Source organism: Lampetra fluviatilis, chromosome 46, assembly GCF_964198595.1.
Source record: "Lampetra fluviatilis chromosome 46, kcLamFluv1.1, whole genome shotgun sequence".
NCBI classification, from domain to species: Eukaryota; Metazoa; Chordata; class Hyperoartia; order Petromyzontiformes; family Petromyzontidae; genus Lampetra; species Lampetra fluviatilis.
This window is the reverse complement of record NC_136320.1, coordinates 481,185-493,809: the sequence shown is the minus strand read 5'-3', so window position 1 is coordinate 493,809 and position 12,625 is coordinate 481,185. Positions and strand designations below refer to the sequence as shown.

Sequence of the window (12,625 nt, the reverse complement as noted above, 5' to 3'; positions counted from 1 at the left end):
ACTTCAAGGACAGTGCACATTATCAGAGTTATGTTTTTTGTTTGCATTATGACTGCAGGTTTTGTGGTCTATGCAAACATGACTCCTTGTAAAAAAGGTGTCAGCTTTGTTGCCAGATAGAAGGGTAAAAAATACCCCACTCCTGTGTCTATTATTGCCCCCCTGCAGTGTCTTAGGCTGTACCCCCTGTCTCCTTACCCCCCTTCAGTATCTCCTGCTGTATCTTGTTGACCCACCCCCACTGCCCTCCTCTTGGGTCTATTGCTGACCTCCTGCATTTACCGCTGCTGCTGCTGCCCCGTGACTCCTGGTTGCTCGGTGTTCTTTCCGGCAGTGTGTCTCTGCCGCAGAGTGTAACGATGAACGGCGAGGTGTAGGTTATGAGCGCGTGTGTGTTGAGAGACCTTGACCCTTCGGAGAATAGTTTTCTGTTACTTGGTGACCGCGTGTGATGATTGGCTTTCCGGACAGACTGAAATATGTTTTTGAAACCTGGCGAGAGCTCAGCGAGAGTGGTAGTCGGTCACTGCTCGTGGAAGTCTCGTTCACCGCTCACTCGCGTACCAACCCCGACATCACAGCTCCAGACGATTAACCCTTGAACTACCGCCCCCGACATCACAGCTCCAGCCGAATGACCCTTGAACTACTGCCCCTGACATCACAGCTCCAGCCTGACGACCTTTGAACTACCGCCCTTGACATCACAGCTCTAGCCGTATGACCCTTGAACTACCGCCCCTGACATCACAGCTCCAGCCGAATGACCCTTGAACTACCGCCCCTGACAACACAGCTCCAGCCGAATGACCCTTGAACTACCGCCCCTGACATCACAGCTCCAGCCGAATGACCCTTGAACCACCGCCCCTGACAACACAGCTCCAGCCGAATGACCCTTGAACTACCACCCCTGACATCACAGCTCCAGCCGAATGACCCTTGAACTACCGCCCCTGACATCACAGCTCCAGCCGAATGACCCTTGAACTACCGCCCCTGACATCACAGCTCCAGCCAAATGACCCTTGAACTACCGCCCCTGACATCACAGCTCCAGCCGAATGACCCTTGAACTACCGCCCCTGACATCACAGCTCCAGCCGAATGACCCTTGAACTACCGCCCCTGACATCACAGCTCCAGCCAAATGACCCTTGAACTACCGCCCCTGACATCACAGCTCCAGCCGTATGACCCTTGAACTACCGCCCCCGACATCACAGCTCCAGCCGAATGACCCTTGAACTACCGCCCCTGACATCACAGCTCCAGCCTGACGACCCTTGAACTACCGCCCCTGACATCACAGCTCCAGCCGAGTGACCCTTGAACTACCGCCCCTGACATCACAGCTCCAGCCGAATGACCCTTGAACTACCAACCCCGACATCACAGTTCCAGCCGAATGACCCTTGAACTACCGCCCCCGACATCACAGCTCCAGCCGAATGACCCTTGAACTACCGCCCCTGACATCACAGCTCCAGCCGAATGACCCTTGAACTACCGCCCCTGACATCACAGCTCCAGCCGAATGACCCTTGAACTACCAACCCTGACATCACAGCTCCAGCCTGACCACCCTTGAACTACCACCCCTGACATCACAGCTCCAGCCGAATGACCCTTGAACTACCGCCCCTGACATCACAGCTCCAAGCCTGACGACCCTTGAACTACACCAACGTTCATATCTTACAAGATTGCTTACCCTTGCAATTCCCGCCCCTGGCCTAGGACTTGTAGTTTGCCGACCGCTCACCTCACCGCTTCCCCTGACCCCGTGCAGGTGGGGCGGCAGGAGGAGCAGCTGCTGGCTCGACTGGGCGACCTGCAGCTCACGCCGGCGCTCATCGGCGTGCTGCGCCGCCAGGCCACACTGCTGCTGCAGGGTTCGTGCTGCCCACAGACACGGACCTCGTCCCACGGAGTGATGATGACGACGATGTCATTGTTGATGATGTTGATTGTTCGACGACGAAGATGATGATGATGGCAAAGATGTCAGCAGTGTTGATGATATTGCTGGCAATGATGGTGCCGACGATGATTATGCCGACTTCGGTGATGATGATCATGAGTGATGAGAGTGTTGCCAACGATGACGATGCCCCGGGGTAATGGCAGCGATCGTGACAGGGATGACAATGATTTCAGTGACCACCCCATACGATTACGACATCTATTGTGCTGTCAGTAATGACGACAGCGACGATAACAACGACAACGATGATATTGTCCACGACGATGTCGGAAACCGACGATGACGACGATGACGACGCTGACGATGACGTTTTGGCGACGACCGCGCGCGAGCAGGCGGCCCGTACAGCGGGCTGGGCGAGGTGGTGCACCGCGAGAGCGTGCCCATGCACACCTTCGCCAAGTTCCTCTTCACCGCGCTGCTGCCGCACGACTCAGAGCTCACCTACCGCGTCGCCCTGCGCGCCATGCGGTGAGACGCCGCCGCCGTCGAACGCAGCGACCGTCGACAGCGCCAAAACATTGCCACAAGCGTCAAAACTCAATCGCCGCTAACATCGACACCATCACCGCAAACGTCATCACCATCACCGCCACTACTAACATTGCCACCATCACAACTGTTACCAACATTCGCAACACTACTACCACCACCATCATCATCATCACCACCACCACCAAAGACAAAGACCCCTCGTATAGCCTTAACAGACTGTTGGGGCAAGTGCTGTTAGCGAGCACCTATGAAGGCCGGCAAGGCACACGAGGGGTGGGTGGCCGGCACCACGCCCCCGACCGCCTTTGTCTCCCTAGTGGCGATGTTTACACACCGCACTAGGTACTAATTTAAGGCTGAGTCGACCTAGGGGAGGCCCATGACCGGTAATCATCACTGGTGTTGGGCGATGGCGGGAATCTAACTCGGGTAACACCGGTTTCTAGCGCGGTGCGCCAACCTTTACACCACCACCACCACTGCCGTCACCGCCAACGTCGTCATCACCACCACCACCACTACTGCCGTCACCGCCAACGTCGTCATCACCACCACCACTACTACTGCCGTCACCGCCAACGTCATCATCGCCACCACCACCACTACTGCCGTCACCGCCAACGTCATCACCACCACCACTACTGCCGTCACCGCCAACGTCGTCATCACCACCACCACCACCACCACTACTGCCGTCACCGCCAACGTCGTCATCACCACCACCACCACTACTGCCGTCACCGCCAACGTCATCATCGCCACCACCACCACCACTACTGCCGTCACCGCCAACATCGTCATCGCCACCACCACTACTGCCGTCACCGCCAACGTCATCACCACCACCACCACCACTACTGCCGTCACCGCCAACATCGTCATCACCACTACTGCTGTCACCGCCAACGTCGTCATCACCACCACCACCACTACTGCCGTCACCGCCAACGTCATCACCACCACCACCACCACTACTGCCGTCACCGCCAACATCGTCATCACCACTACTGCTGTCACCGCCAACGTCGTCATCGCCACCACCACCACTACTGCCGTCACCGCCAACGTCATCACCACCACCACTACTGCCGTCACCGCCAACATCGTCATCACCACTACTGCCGTCACCGCCAACGTCATCACCACCACCACCACCACTACTGCCGTCACCGCCAACATCGTCATCACCACTACTGCCGTCACCGCCAAAGTCGTCATCGCCACCACCACCACTACTGCCGTCACCGCCAACGTCATCACCACCACCACCACCACTACTGCCGTCACCGCCAACGTCGTCATCGCCACCACCACCACCACTACTGCCCTCACCGCCAACGTCGTCATCACCACCACCACCACTACTGCCGTCACCGCCAACGTCATCACCACCACCACTACCACTACTGCCGTCACCGCCAACGTCGTCATCACCACCACCACTACTACTGCCGTCACTGCCAACGTCATCACCACCACCACTACCACTACTGCCGTCACCGCCAACGTCGTCATCACCACCACCACTACTACTGCCGTCACTGCCAACGTCATCACCACCACCACTACCACTACTGCCGTCACCGCCAACGTCGTCATCACCACCACCACTACTACTGCCGTCACCGCCAACGTCATCACCACCACCACTACTACTGCCGTCACCGCCAACGTCATCACCACCACCAACCACTGCCGTCACCGCCAACGTCATCACCACCACCACCACTACTGCCGTCACCGCCAACTTCGTCATCACCACCACCACCACCACTACTGCCGTCACCGCCAACGTCGTCATCACCACCACCACCACTGCCGTCACCGCCAACGTCGTCATGGCCACCACGATCACCGCGGTGACGCTGTGGCGCTGCCCCCTCAGGCTGCCAGTGCTGGAGTCATCGGCGGGCCCCGGCGAGGCGTCTCACCCGTACCACATCCCTTCGGTGGTGCCCAACCGCTACCCGCGCTGGTTCACGCTGGCGCACATCGAGTCGCAGCAGTGCGAGCTCGCCTCCACCATGCTCACCGCCGCCAAGGGTACGGCACCCACGCAGCACCGGCGCACCGGCACAGCCGCCAGTATGGCATGCGCCGCATGTGCGTTGAGCTTATTTCGCCGTGCTGATCAGATGTGCGGGGGGGAAGGGACAACGAACTAACACACACAAAGCAGTTCGAAGGAAATTCGTTTTAAATGGAGATTTACTGGGGCACGATACACCCTCGCAATGCTGCGCCACACACTGGCGCAGTGTGCCAGCCCGTGGTACCACCCGCTCTCCGCAGCTCAAATCCGCACGCACACGCGCTCACGCGGACGGACGCACGCACGCACACATGCGCTGACGCACGCTCTCGCGCACGCACGCTCTCGCACACACACGCGCTGAGGCACGCTCTCGCACACACACGCACGCTCTCGCACACACACGCACGCTCTAACAGAAGCACGCACGAGCACACTCAGTTTGGCAATCGCTTTTACGAGAGACGCGTTCCACGCATTGGGGCTTGTTTGTTGTCCTTGGTTTTGTTATTTTTCCACTTCGTTCGCTCTCTTCCCGAGTTCCTTTTGGCGACAGCGGCACGGAGGGTGGGGGGGGGGGCCTTCATCCAGCAGGCTGATGACAGCAGCGGCAATGTGCCCACGAGCTGAGACGCCAGTGATGTCTGCTAGCCACGAGAGGGCTTGCGGAGAGAGTTTGTCTAGCTCAGGGGTCGGCAACCTCTCAGAGTAGAAGAGGAAGAAGAAGTAGAGCCATTTGTCTTTGACCAATCTCGTTATGAGAGCCGCATTGCACGCGGCAGAGCTACTTGTACACAAAACACCGCTGGTATACGGCGGACGACAAACGCAATCTGACTTAAATCAACAAAGCAGGTGATGGAATAAACTGCGGCTATTTAGTCCCCCCCCCCCGCTTCAGTTAATCTTTAAGAATAACAGTTCGACTATTGTCGATTTTGTTGTCGCCAAAGACATCCACAGCAACCCCGTTCCCTGCCATATTTAATCAATTATCTTTACGTTAAATTACGTTTAAGGTTTACTTTTATATTTATTTTTTATTCAGCGGCTGCCCGCAAAGGGGGGGGGGGGCATCCAAAGAGCCCCAAGGGGGGGGGGGCATCCAAAGAGCCCCAAGGGGGGGGGGGGGCAGCCAAAGAGCGCAAGGGGGGGGGGGCAGCCAAAGAGCGCAAGGGGGGGGGGGCAGCCAAAGAGCCCCAAGGGGGGGGCAGCCAAAGAGCGCAAGGGGAGGGGGCAGCCAAAGAGCCCCAAGGGGGGGGCAGCCAAAGAGCGCAAGGGGGGGGGGCAGCCAAAGAGCCCCAAGGGGGGGGCAGCCAAAGAGCGCAAGGGGGGGGGGGGCAGCCAAACATCCGCAATGTTGCCTCCGGAGCCGCAGGTTTGCCGACCCCTGGATCTCGTTTTCGCATTTCACCGCCTCCTCTTCCCCCCCCTCCTTCCTCTCCTCGTCTCCTCGCCCGCCGCAGGGGACGTGATTAGACTGCGGGCCGTGCTGGACTCCATACAGAAGCACGTCCACATCGTCGTCCCACCTCTTCAAGCTGGCCCAGGACGCGTTCAAGATCGGAACTCCGGCCGACGGGCTGCCCGACATCACGCTGCTCAACGTGGCACTCGAACTGGGCCTACAGGTCTCGCCCATCACCCCCGTGACCCACCAACCCCCGTCACCCCCTCCGCCCCCACACAGCTTTGTTGAGCTATCGTTTGTGGCCAGGTCGCTTCTGAATATGAAGCTAATAGCTCAGTGGGCCTTACCTGGTAAAGTATATTTTTATAGTTTAGTTTACAAACGCGACTTCCGTGGGCAAGTCGCAGAGGCAGAAGCAGACTGCGCAAATAGGTGGCTAAAGTATCACGAAAATTGTCACACGAACCTAAGGGGTAAAGGTGCAGCCCTGCGATTACCTGGTAAAATTAAAATAAAAAATTTGGAAAACTCTCCGGTATGCGACCGTCGTCATCCAGAACCGACAGTACAACATATATAACGACGCAATGCCCCGATCGGCAAATACTAAGGAGACATCGCGGCGATGATCGACTCCGCTGCTACTGACGGGGTTGTCTGGCTTGACCGGCTGAATGTGAAATCGTAATTGTTGCTCTGCGTCTACATCAGCAGCCGCACGAAACAAGAAGATTGTAACGGGCCCTGTCAGGGTCACTTGAGCCTCTTTGATATCGGCGAATGTCCAAAGCACCCAGCACCCATATATGGTCACAGCGGAAAATCAAAAGCCAAGCCACAGCAGTGCGATTGTGGACATGCAAGCCAAACTATAGACCACATCGTGAACGCATGGAGATACACAGAGACCCATAGAGATACACAGAGATACATTAAAGCCAAGGCACGGCGGTGTGACTGTAACCATGCGAACTCGTGAGTCGCCCGTGACGCAGGGATTGCCACGCCGCGTGTGCGCAGGTGATGCGGATGACGCTGTCCACACTGAACTGGCGCCGGAGGGAGATGGTGCGATGGCTCGTGACTTGCGCCACGGAAGTCGGTGAGTTTTGTGCCGTCGCCGGTTCTGCCCCCCCCCCCCCACCGTTCCCCCCACCTCATCCTTCGCCAAACCCGTTTGCGAATCGTCGTCGCCGCCGCCTCCATGTCATCACCGTGATCTACCCGGTGCTGGGGTGAAGGCCTCTCCCCCGAGCCGTCGTTTCCCATCGCTGGGCCTCTCTTAGAGAGATTCCCCGCTTGGCGAGCTCACTCCGCTGGCTGCTTCGCCTTCACGGGGCAGGTAGCAGCGGACACCCGAGTTCCATTTCCCGTCAGTGGCGAAGTGACATCCAGGCCGGTTCTGGGACGCTGTGTCACCGATTCACAACGGAGCAGCCTGGGTGAAGGTAACGGTCAGACAATGACCCACCCCCCGACTCGCACGCCGTGTGGAGGCCCCTCGTCCATCAGTGGATTGACTAAGGGCTGTAAATGATTACGATGACTACACTGTCATTGTACAGCGATGATGGACAGGTGACTAACGACAGCGATGATGATGATGCCGGATAATGGCGACGGTGACGACGATGATGCACAGTTGGGTCGCTAAGTTCGCGAGGTCAGCCGGCACGACGACGATGCCGGCGGTGTGGCCGCCTTTGTCTCCCCTGTGCTGATGTTCTTCCCTATCCGTCTTCGCTCTCTCTCTGTCACCGGTGGGGGGTGGTGCAGGCGTGTGCGCGCTGGTGAGCATCATGCAGAGCTGGTACACCCTCTTCACCCCGACGGAGGCCACCAGCCTGGTGGCCACCAGCGTGCTCTCGCCGCCCACGGCGCTGCGCCTCAGCCTGGACTACGGGCAGCGCGAGGAGCTGGCGCAGTGCGCCCGCACTCTGGCGCTGCAGTGCGCCATGAAGGACCCGCAGAGTTGCGCGCTCTCCGCGCTCACGCTGTGCGAGAAGGACCCCGTCGCCTTCGAGACCGCCTACCAGATCGTCCTCGACGCCGCCAGCGCCGGCACCGTGGGCGGCGGCGGCGGCATCGGCATCGGCGTGGGGATCGGCGGCGGTGCCGGCGGCGGCGGCTCCGGCATGGGCCACGCGCAGCTCTTCACGGTGGCGCGCTACATGGAGCACCGCGGGTACCCGCTGCGCGCCTACAAGCTCGCCAGCCTCGCCATGGCGCAGCTGAGCCTGGCGTACAACCAGGACACGCACCCGGCCATCAACGACGTGCTGTGGGCCTGCGCGCTCAGCCACTCGCTGGGCAAGCAGGAGCTCGCCGCCATGATCCCGCTCGTGGTCAAGGGCGTGCAGTGCGCCACCGTGCTCTCCGACATCCTGCGCCGCTGCGCAGCCAGCCTCCCCGGCTTGCCCTCGCCGGGAGGCCTCGGCGCCGCCATGCGGGGGCGGGCAGCGGCCGCGGCGGCCGCCGCGGCCGCTGCGGCCGCCGCTTCGGCCGCGGGAAAGTCCGGGGGCGGCGGGGCGGGCGGGGGCGGCGCTTCGGCGTCGTCGACGGCGGCCGCGGCGGCGTCGGTGGCGGCCGCGGCGGCGGCGGACAAGGGCGGCCCGTTGCGGCAGCTGCTGGACGCGACGCTGGCGGCGTACGTGAGCACGGCGCACTCGCGGCTCACGCACATCTCGCCGCGCCACTACGGGGAGTTCGTCGAGTTCCTGGGCAAGGCGCGGGAGGCGTTCCTGCTGGCGCCCGACGGCCACGCGCAGTTTGCGCAGTTCCTCGACGGCCTCAAACAGACGTACAAGGGCAAGAAGAAGCTCATGCTGCTGGTGCGCGAGCGCTTCGGCTGACGCCGGCGTTTGGCGTCTATTGGCGGCGATCGGCGGCAGCCGGGTTCCTTCCTTGACCCCTCGGCCCCCCCCCCCCCTCCGCCGTGTCGGAGCGGCCGGGGGGCGACGTCCGTGCTGCGAGGAGGAGGGCGATGATCGTGCGTGTGGGACGACCTGACGACTCACTGTTTACATGTACAGATCAATGATGACGCACCGGCGATGGTGTTTGGCGGAGCAACTCTGAAGCCTATACATATATATATAAATGTTATATATACCCCCACACGTAGCTTGCACGCTCCGGTAAAGTATTTTTTACTTTTCGTTCATGTTTTTTGTTGTTGTTGGTTGCCGTTCTCTCCCGGGACACGGCGAAACAAACTCGACGGCGTCAACGCCGGCGCCAAACCCGCCGGGGCTGTCGTCGACGCCACCGTCGCCGTAACGACGGTCCACCGCCGTTACCTCTTCTTGGTTTTTGTGTTTCCGCCCTCACGTTTTGTCCACGTTATTTTTGTTCTTCCTTCCTCCCCTCTGGCACTGGAATCACGTGCCGACACGGGGGGCCCAGGCGACATTCCTGATTTCCGAGCGCAAGTCCGGACCCCTCCGATGATGACGATGGCATAGACGGCGGCGGTGGGCGCCGATCACCGTACCGCGCTCGCTTGTTTGGCTCGCCCGCCCGCCCGCTCAACGTGCGCGAGGATTTGGAGCAAACGGTGCGGCCCTAACCGGACCAGGCCTCTTGGCGTATAAATCGCGAGGCAGCGGAATCGTTTTAAAAAGAAAAAAGCGTGACGAAACGAACGTACGAACTCAAAAAACGAAACCCCGCCCCCCCCACCCGTCCTCCTACCTGCATAGGATGCAAACCTTAACCACGCTGCTTTGTTTACAAGTGCAGGTGTGTGTCGTGACTTCACAGCGGATTGTTAACCGTCCGTCGCTCTCCTTACGCTCCGGTTCAAAATCGCGACGTCGCACACCACTGAGAGAGAGAAGCACGGCGGCAACACGAGAGAGAGAGCGGCGCGCGCGGGGCTACCGCCGCTCCGCGTCGTGGCGGTACCGCACCGCGACGATGACGATGGTGGTGACGCGGCGTTACCCCACCGCGATGACGTGCGGCGATGACGCCGATGATGGTGGCAAGGCGCCGAGCGTAGATCATAGGAAACACTACTGGGCGATCCATTTCTAGACACCCCGCTGATTTCCTTTTCACGGAACACCCCCTCCCCCCCCCCCGACTTTATTTGCGATGGATACCATGGAAGCGAGATGGTTCCGCATCATTGGGGGGAGGGCGGGCAAGCGTCGGGAGATTTCTGGCAAGCGGATATTGAGGTTCGGTGGGAGACGCGTCGAGTCTTCGAGCGAGGGTGACGGTTTTCCCCGTCGGCGTCTCCCGATTTGCGTCGGCGGGGTTCCTGTAAATGGATCGCTCCGCGTGAATGATTCGGCCGCGGTAACGGTCCGCGGAAACACAGTATTTGAATGATGTTGATGAACGCGACGACGATGACGATGACAATAATAATGATGACGACCCTCGGCCGGTGACTCCGACGGACGGTGACTCAAACCGCAAAGATAATTCTGATCTTTTCGAAATCTCAGAGGACTGTGGAGGTGAAACTCCGTCCCTCGCCACTCTACTTCCACTTCGCCCGGAGTCGCTCGGCCCCGTCGCTTTTTGGAGGTCGCAAGTTCAATCACCCCCCACCCCCCAACTCGGCCCATCATGACACGCCTGGGTCAATGAAATAAAGAACCGCCCTGTGCGGGAAGTCGACAGCGATTGGTTTTTGGATATACGGGCCCCCGGCCATGGGAATGTGGAATTTCCAGCGCTGATTTACCCCCCCTCTCCCGGGGAGGCCGCCGTCAAAGACGAAAACGACGCTTTTGACCTTTCACCTTTTCACGCGGGCACTGGGCTCCGCTCGAGAGGGAGTGAGAATCGTTCCGCCAATTCTGACCACGACTGCCACCCCCCCCTCCCACCCGACTCCGCAGAGAGGACCAAGCCGATGGTCGCTCGGCCTTTCGTCCGTGCCGTCATCTTCATTACGTTCTACTCGTCTCCTTCGCCGCTGCTTTTCATAATTTATCGTTGTTATCGTCGTCACGCACCATGGTTGTTGCTGCTGCTGCTGTCACCACGAGCATTGCTGCTCTCTTCGCTATGGACGTCCCCCCCCATCCCCGTTTCATCGTTTCCTTACTTTCTTCGCCCCCTCATTGTACCTCTTCATCTGCGTTCATAGATACTTTCGCGCTTATCGTTAACAGGTTTTTATTTTTTGCGTTGCGCGTTGGGGTCTTTCAAAACCGACCGCCGGCGTTCGCGTGCCTGTCCAACGCTTCACCCTTGTCGTTTAACTTCGTCCACCTCGTTCTGCCCCCCCCCCCCCCCCACCTCGTCATTCCTCCTGTCCGCCTCCGCGACTTCTCACTTGTCGTTTTGTGAACTTCCGCGCGCGCGAACACGCTTTATACCCCCTCCACCTCAGCCCGCAGCACCGGGACTCGCGAAGATACAAGGAGGACCTCCCACGGTCTCCCCCGCAGAAGTTCTCTCCGCCTCGTCGCTCTTTTGTCTCGCGACAGAGAAGCGACCTTCGTTTCATCCGCGCTGCTCCCCCGTTCCGTTCGGCGGTCCCGCGTCCGCATCGCAAACGCGTCCGGCCGCGAAGCTCTCTCTCGCTCTCGTTCCTGTTTACCTCCCGGGGGGGGAGGCAGGGGTGTGGGGGGTAGTAGGAGCCCCCCCAGCCCCCCCCCTCCCCACCACCACCCACCCTCGTTCGCCGGCACAAGTCTCCGCGGGCGTTGCGTGGCGTTCGCGTCGAAGATCCCTACCCACGGGGCACAGCGGGCGAGCGCCATGGGGTCGTGACCGACGGCGCGGTCGATTGATCGACTTTATAACACAAACCAAAATGTGCGTGCGTCAGCGGCGGCGGTGATGATGATGATTATGACGACGATGACGACGATGATGATGATGATGATTTAATAAGCAAAATACCTCCTGTTAACATTATAGAAGGCTTTAAAAAGAAAAGAGAATGATTCCTATCTCCATTTGCCTGACTTGAAGCTTACAGCAGCAATGCGTAACAAACAAAAGTAAGATATGTTACCTCCCGGAGAGATGGCGTACGACGGTGATGCGTGTGCTACGGCGCCGGACAACAACAACAACATATATAGAGAAAAAAACAAAAACAAAAAAACAGAAATATCGGTCACACGCGCAAAGTTGTAATCTTTGAACGGTGATTAACGCAAAAAAGAAAACGGCGAAAAAACACGAAAAAAACTGTCGGAAAAAAAAATACAAAAAACACTCACAAAAATGTAATCTTCAAATCTAAACGACAACGCACGTGACACCACGAACCGTTATAACACACCAAGTAGGGCGGTCATTGAGAATGTACACTCTCAGGGAAAACCAGTGTGCATAATGTGCATTACCATATACTGTATATATATAACCCTAGGAAGCTGATACACGTAAAACAAACAATTAAAGGTTTGAAGTAATTAATGTAAAAAGTATATTAATTTATAATAAAGAGAATAACATACTTGAATCCGTTGGGGCTGGGCACATGGCACATATCAGAATGACTACAGTTCTGTCGGGTTTCTGGGTTGGGGGGGGGGGTGGCAGCAGTGGGGGGTGGGGGGCACTGTTAGGGTTAGCAGGATTTTAGGATTTAGTTTGGGGGGCCATCTCCTAATTGGGGTTCAGTTTATCGAGAGGGGGGCAAGGCGGGGTTGGGGGGGGGGGTCGGTTGTGGGGGGTGGCCGACTTGTTCAATTATCTCTGTGCCCCCCCTCTCCCTCCTCTG

At 58.6% G+C, this 12,625-nt stretch overlaps 1 protein-coding gene across 1 annotated transcript in view; it reads left to right on the top strand.

The window, feature by feature from the left end:
* ZSWIM5 (zinc finger SWIM-type containing 5) overlaps nt 1-12,412 on the top strand; it is a 97,793-nt gene extending 85,381 nt beyond the window's left edge. Inside the window, 8 exon segments of the mRNA XM_078876844.1 lie at nt 1,793-1,895; nt 2,323-2,458; nt 4,368-4,525; nt 5,981-6,033; nt 6,035-6,145; nt 6,946-7,027; nt 7,702-8,411; nt 8,532-12,412. Coding sequence (XP_078732970.1) covers nt 1,793-1,895; nt 2,323-2,458; nt 4,368-4,525; nt 5,981-6,033; nt 6,035-6,145; nt 6,946-7,027; nt 7,702-8,411; nt 8,532-8,777 — 1,599 coding nt within the window. The 3' untranslated portion in view covers nt 8,778-12,412.
* Nucleotides 12,413-12,625: the final 213 nt, after the last annotated feature.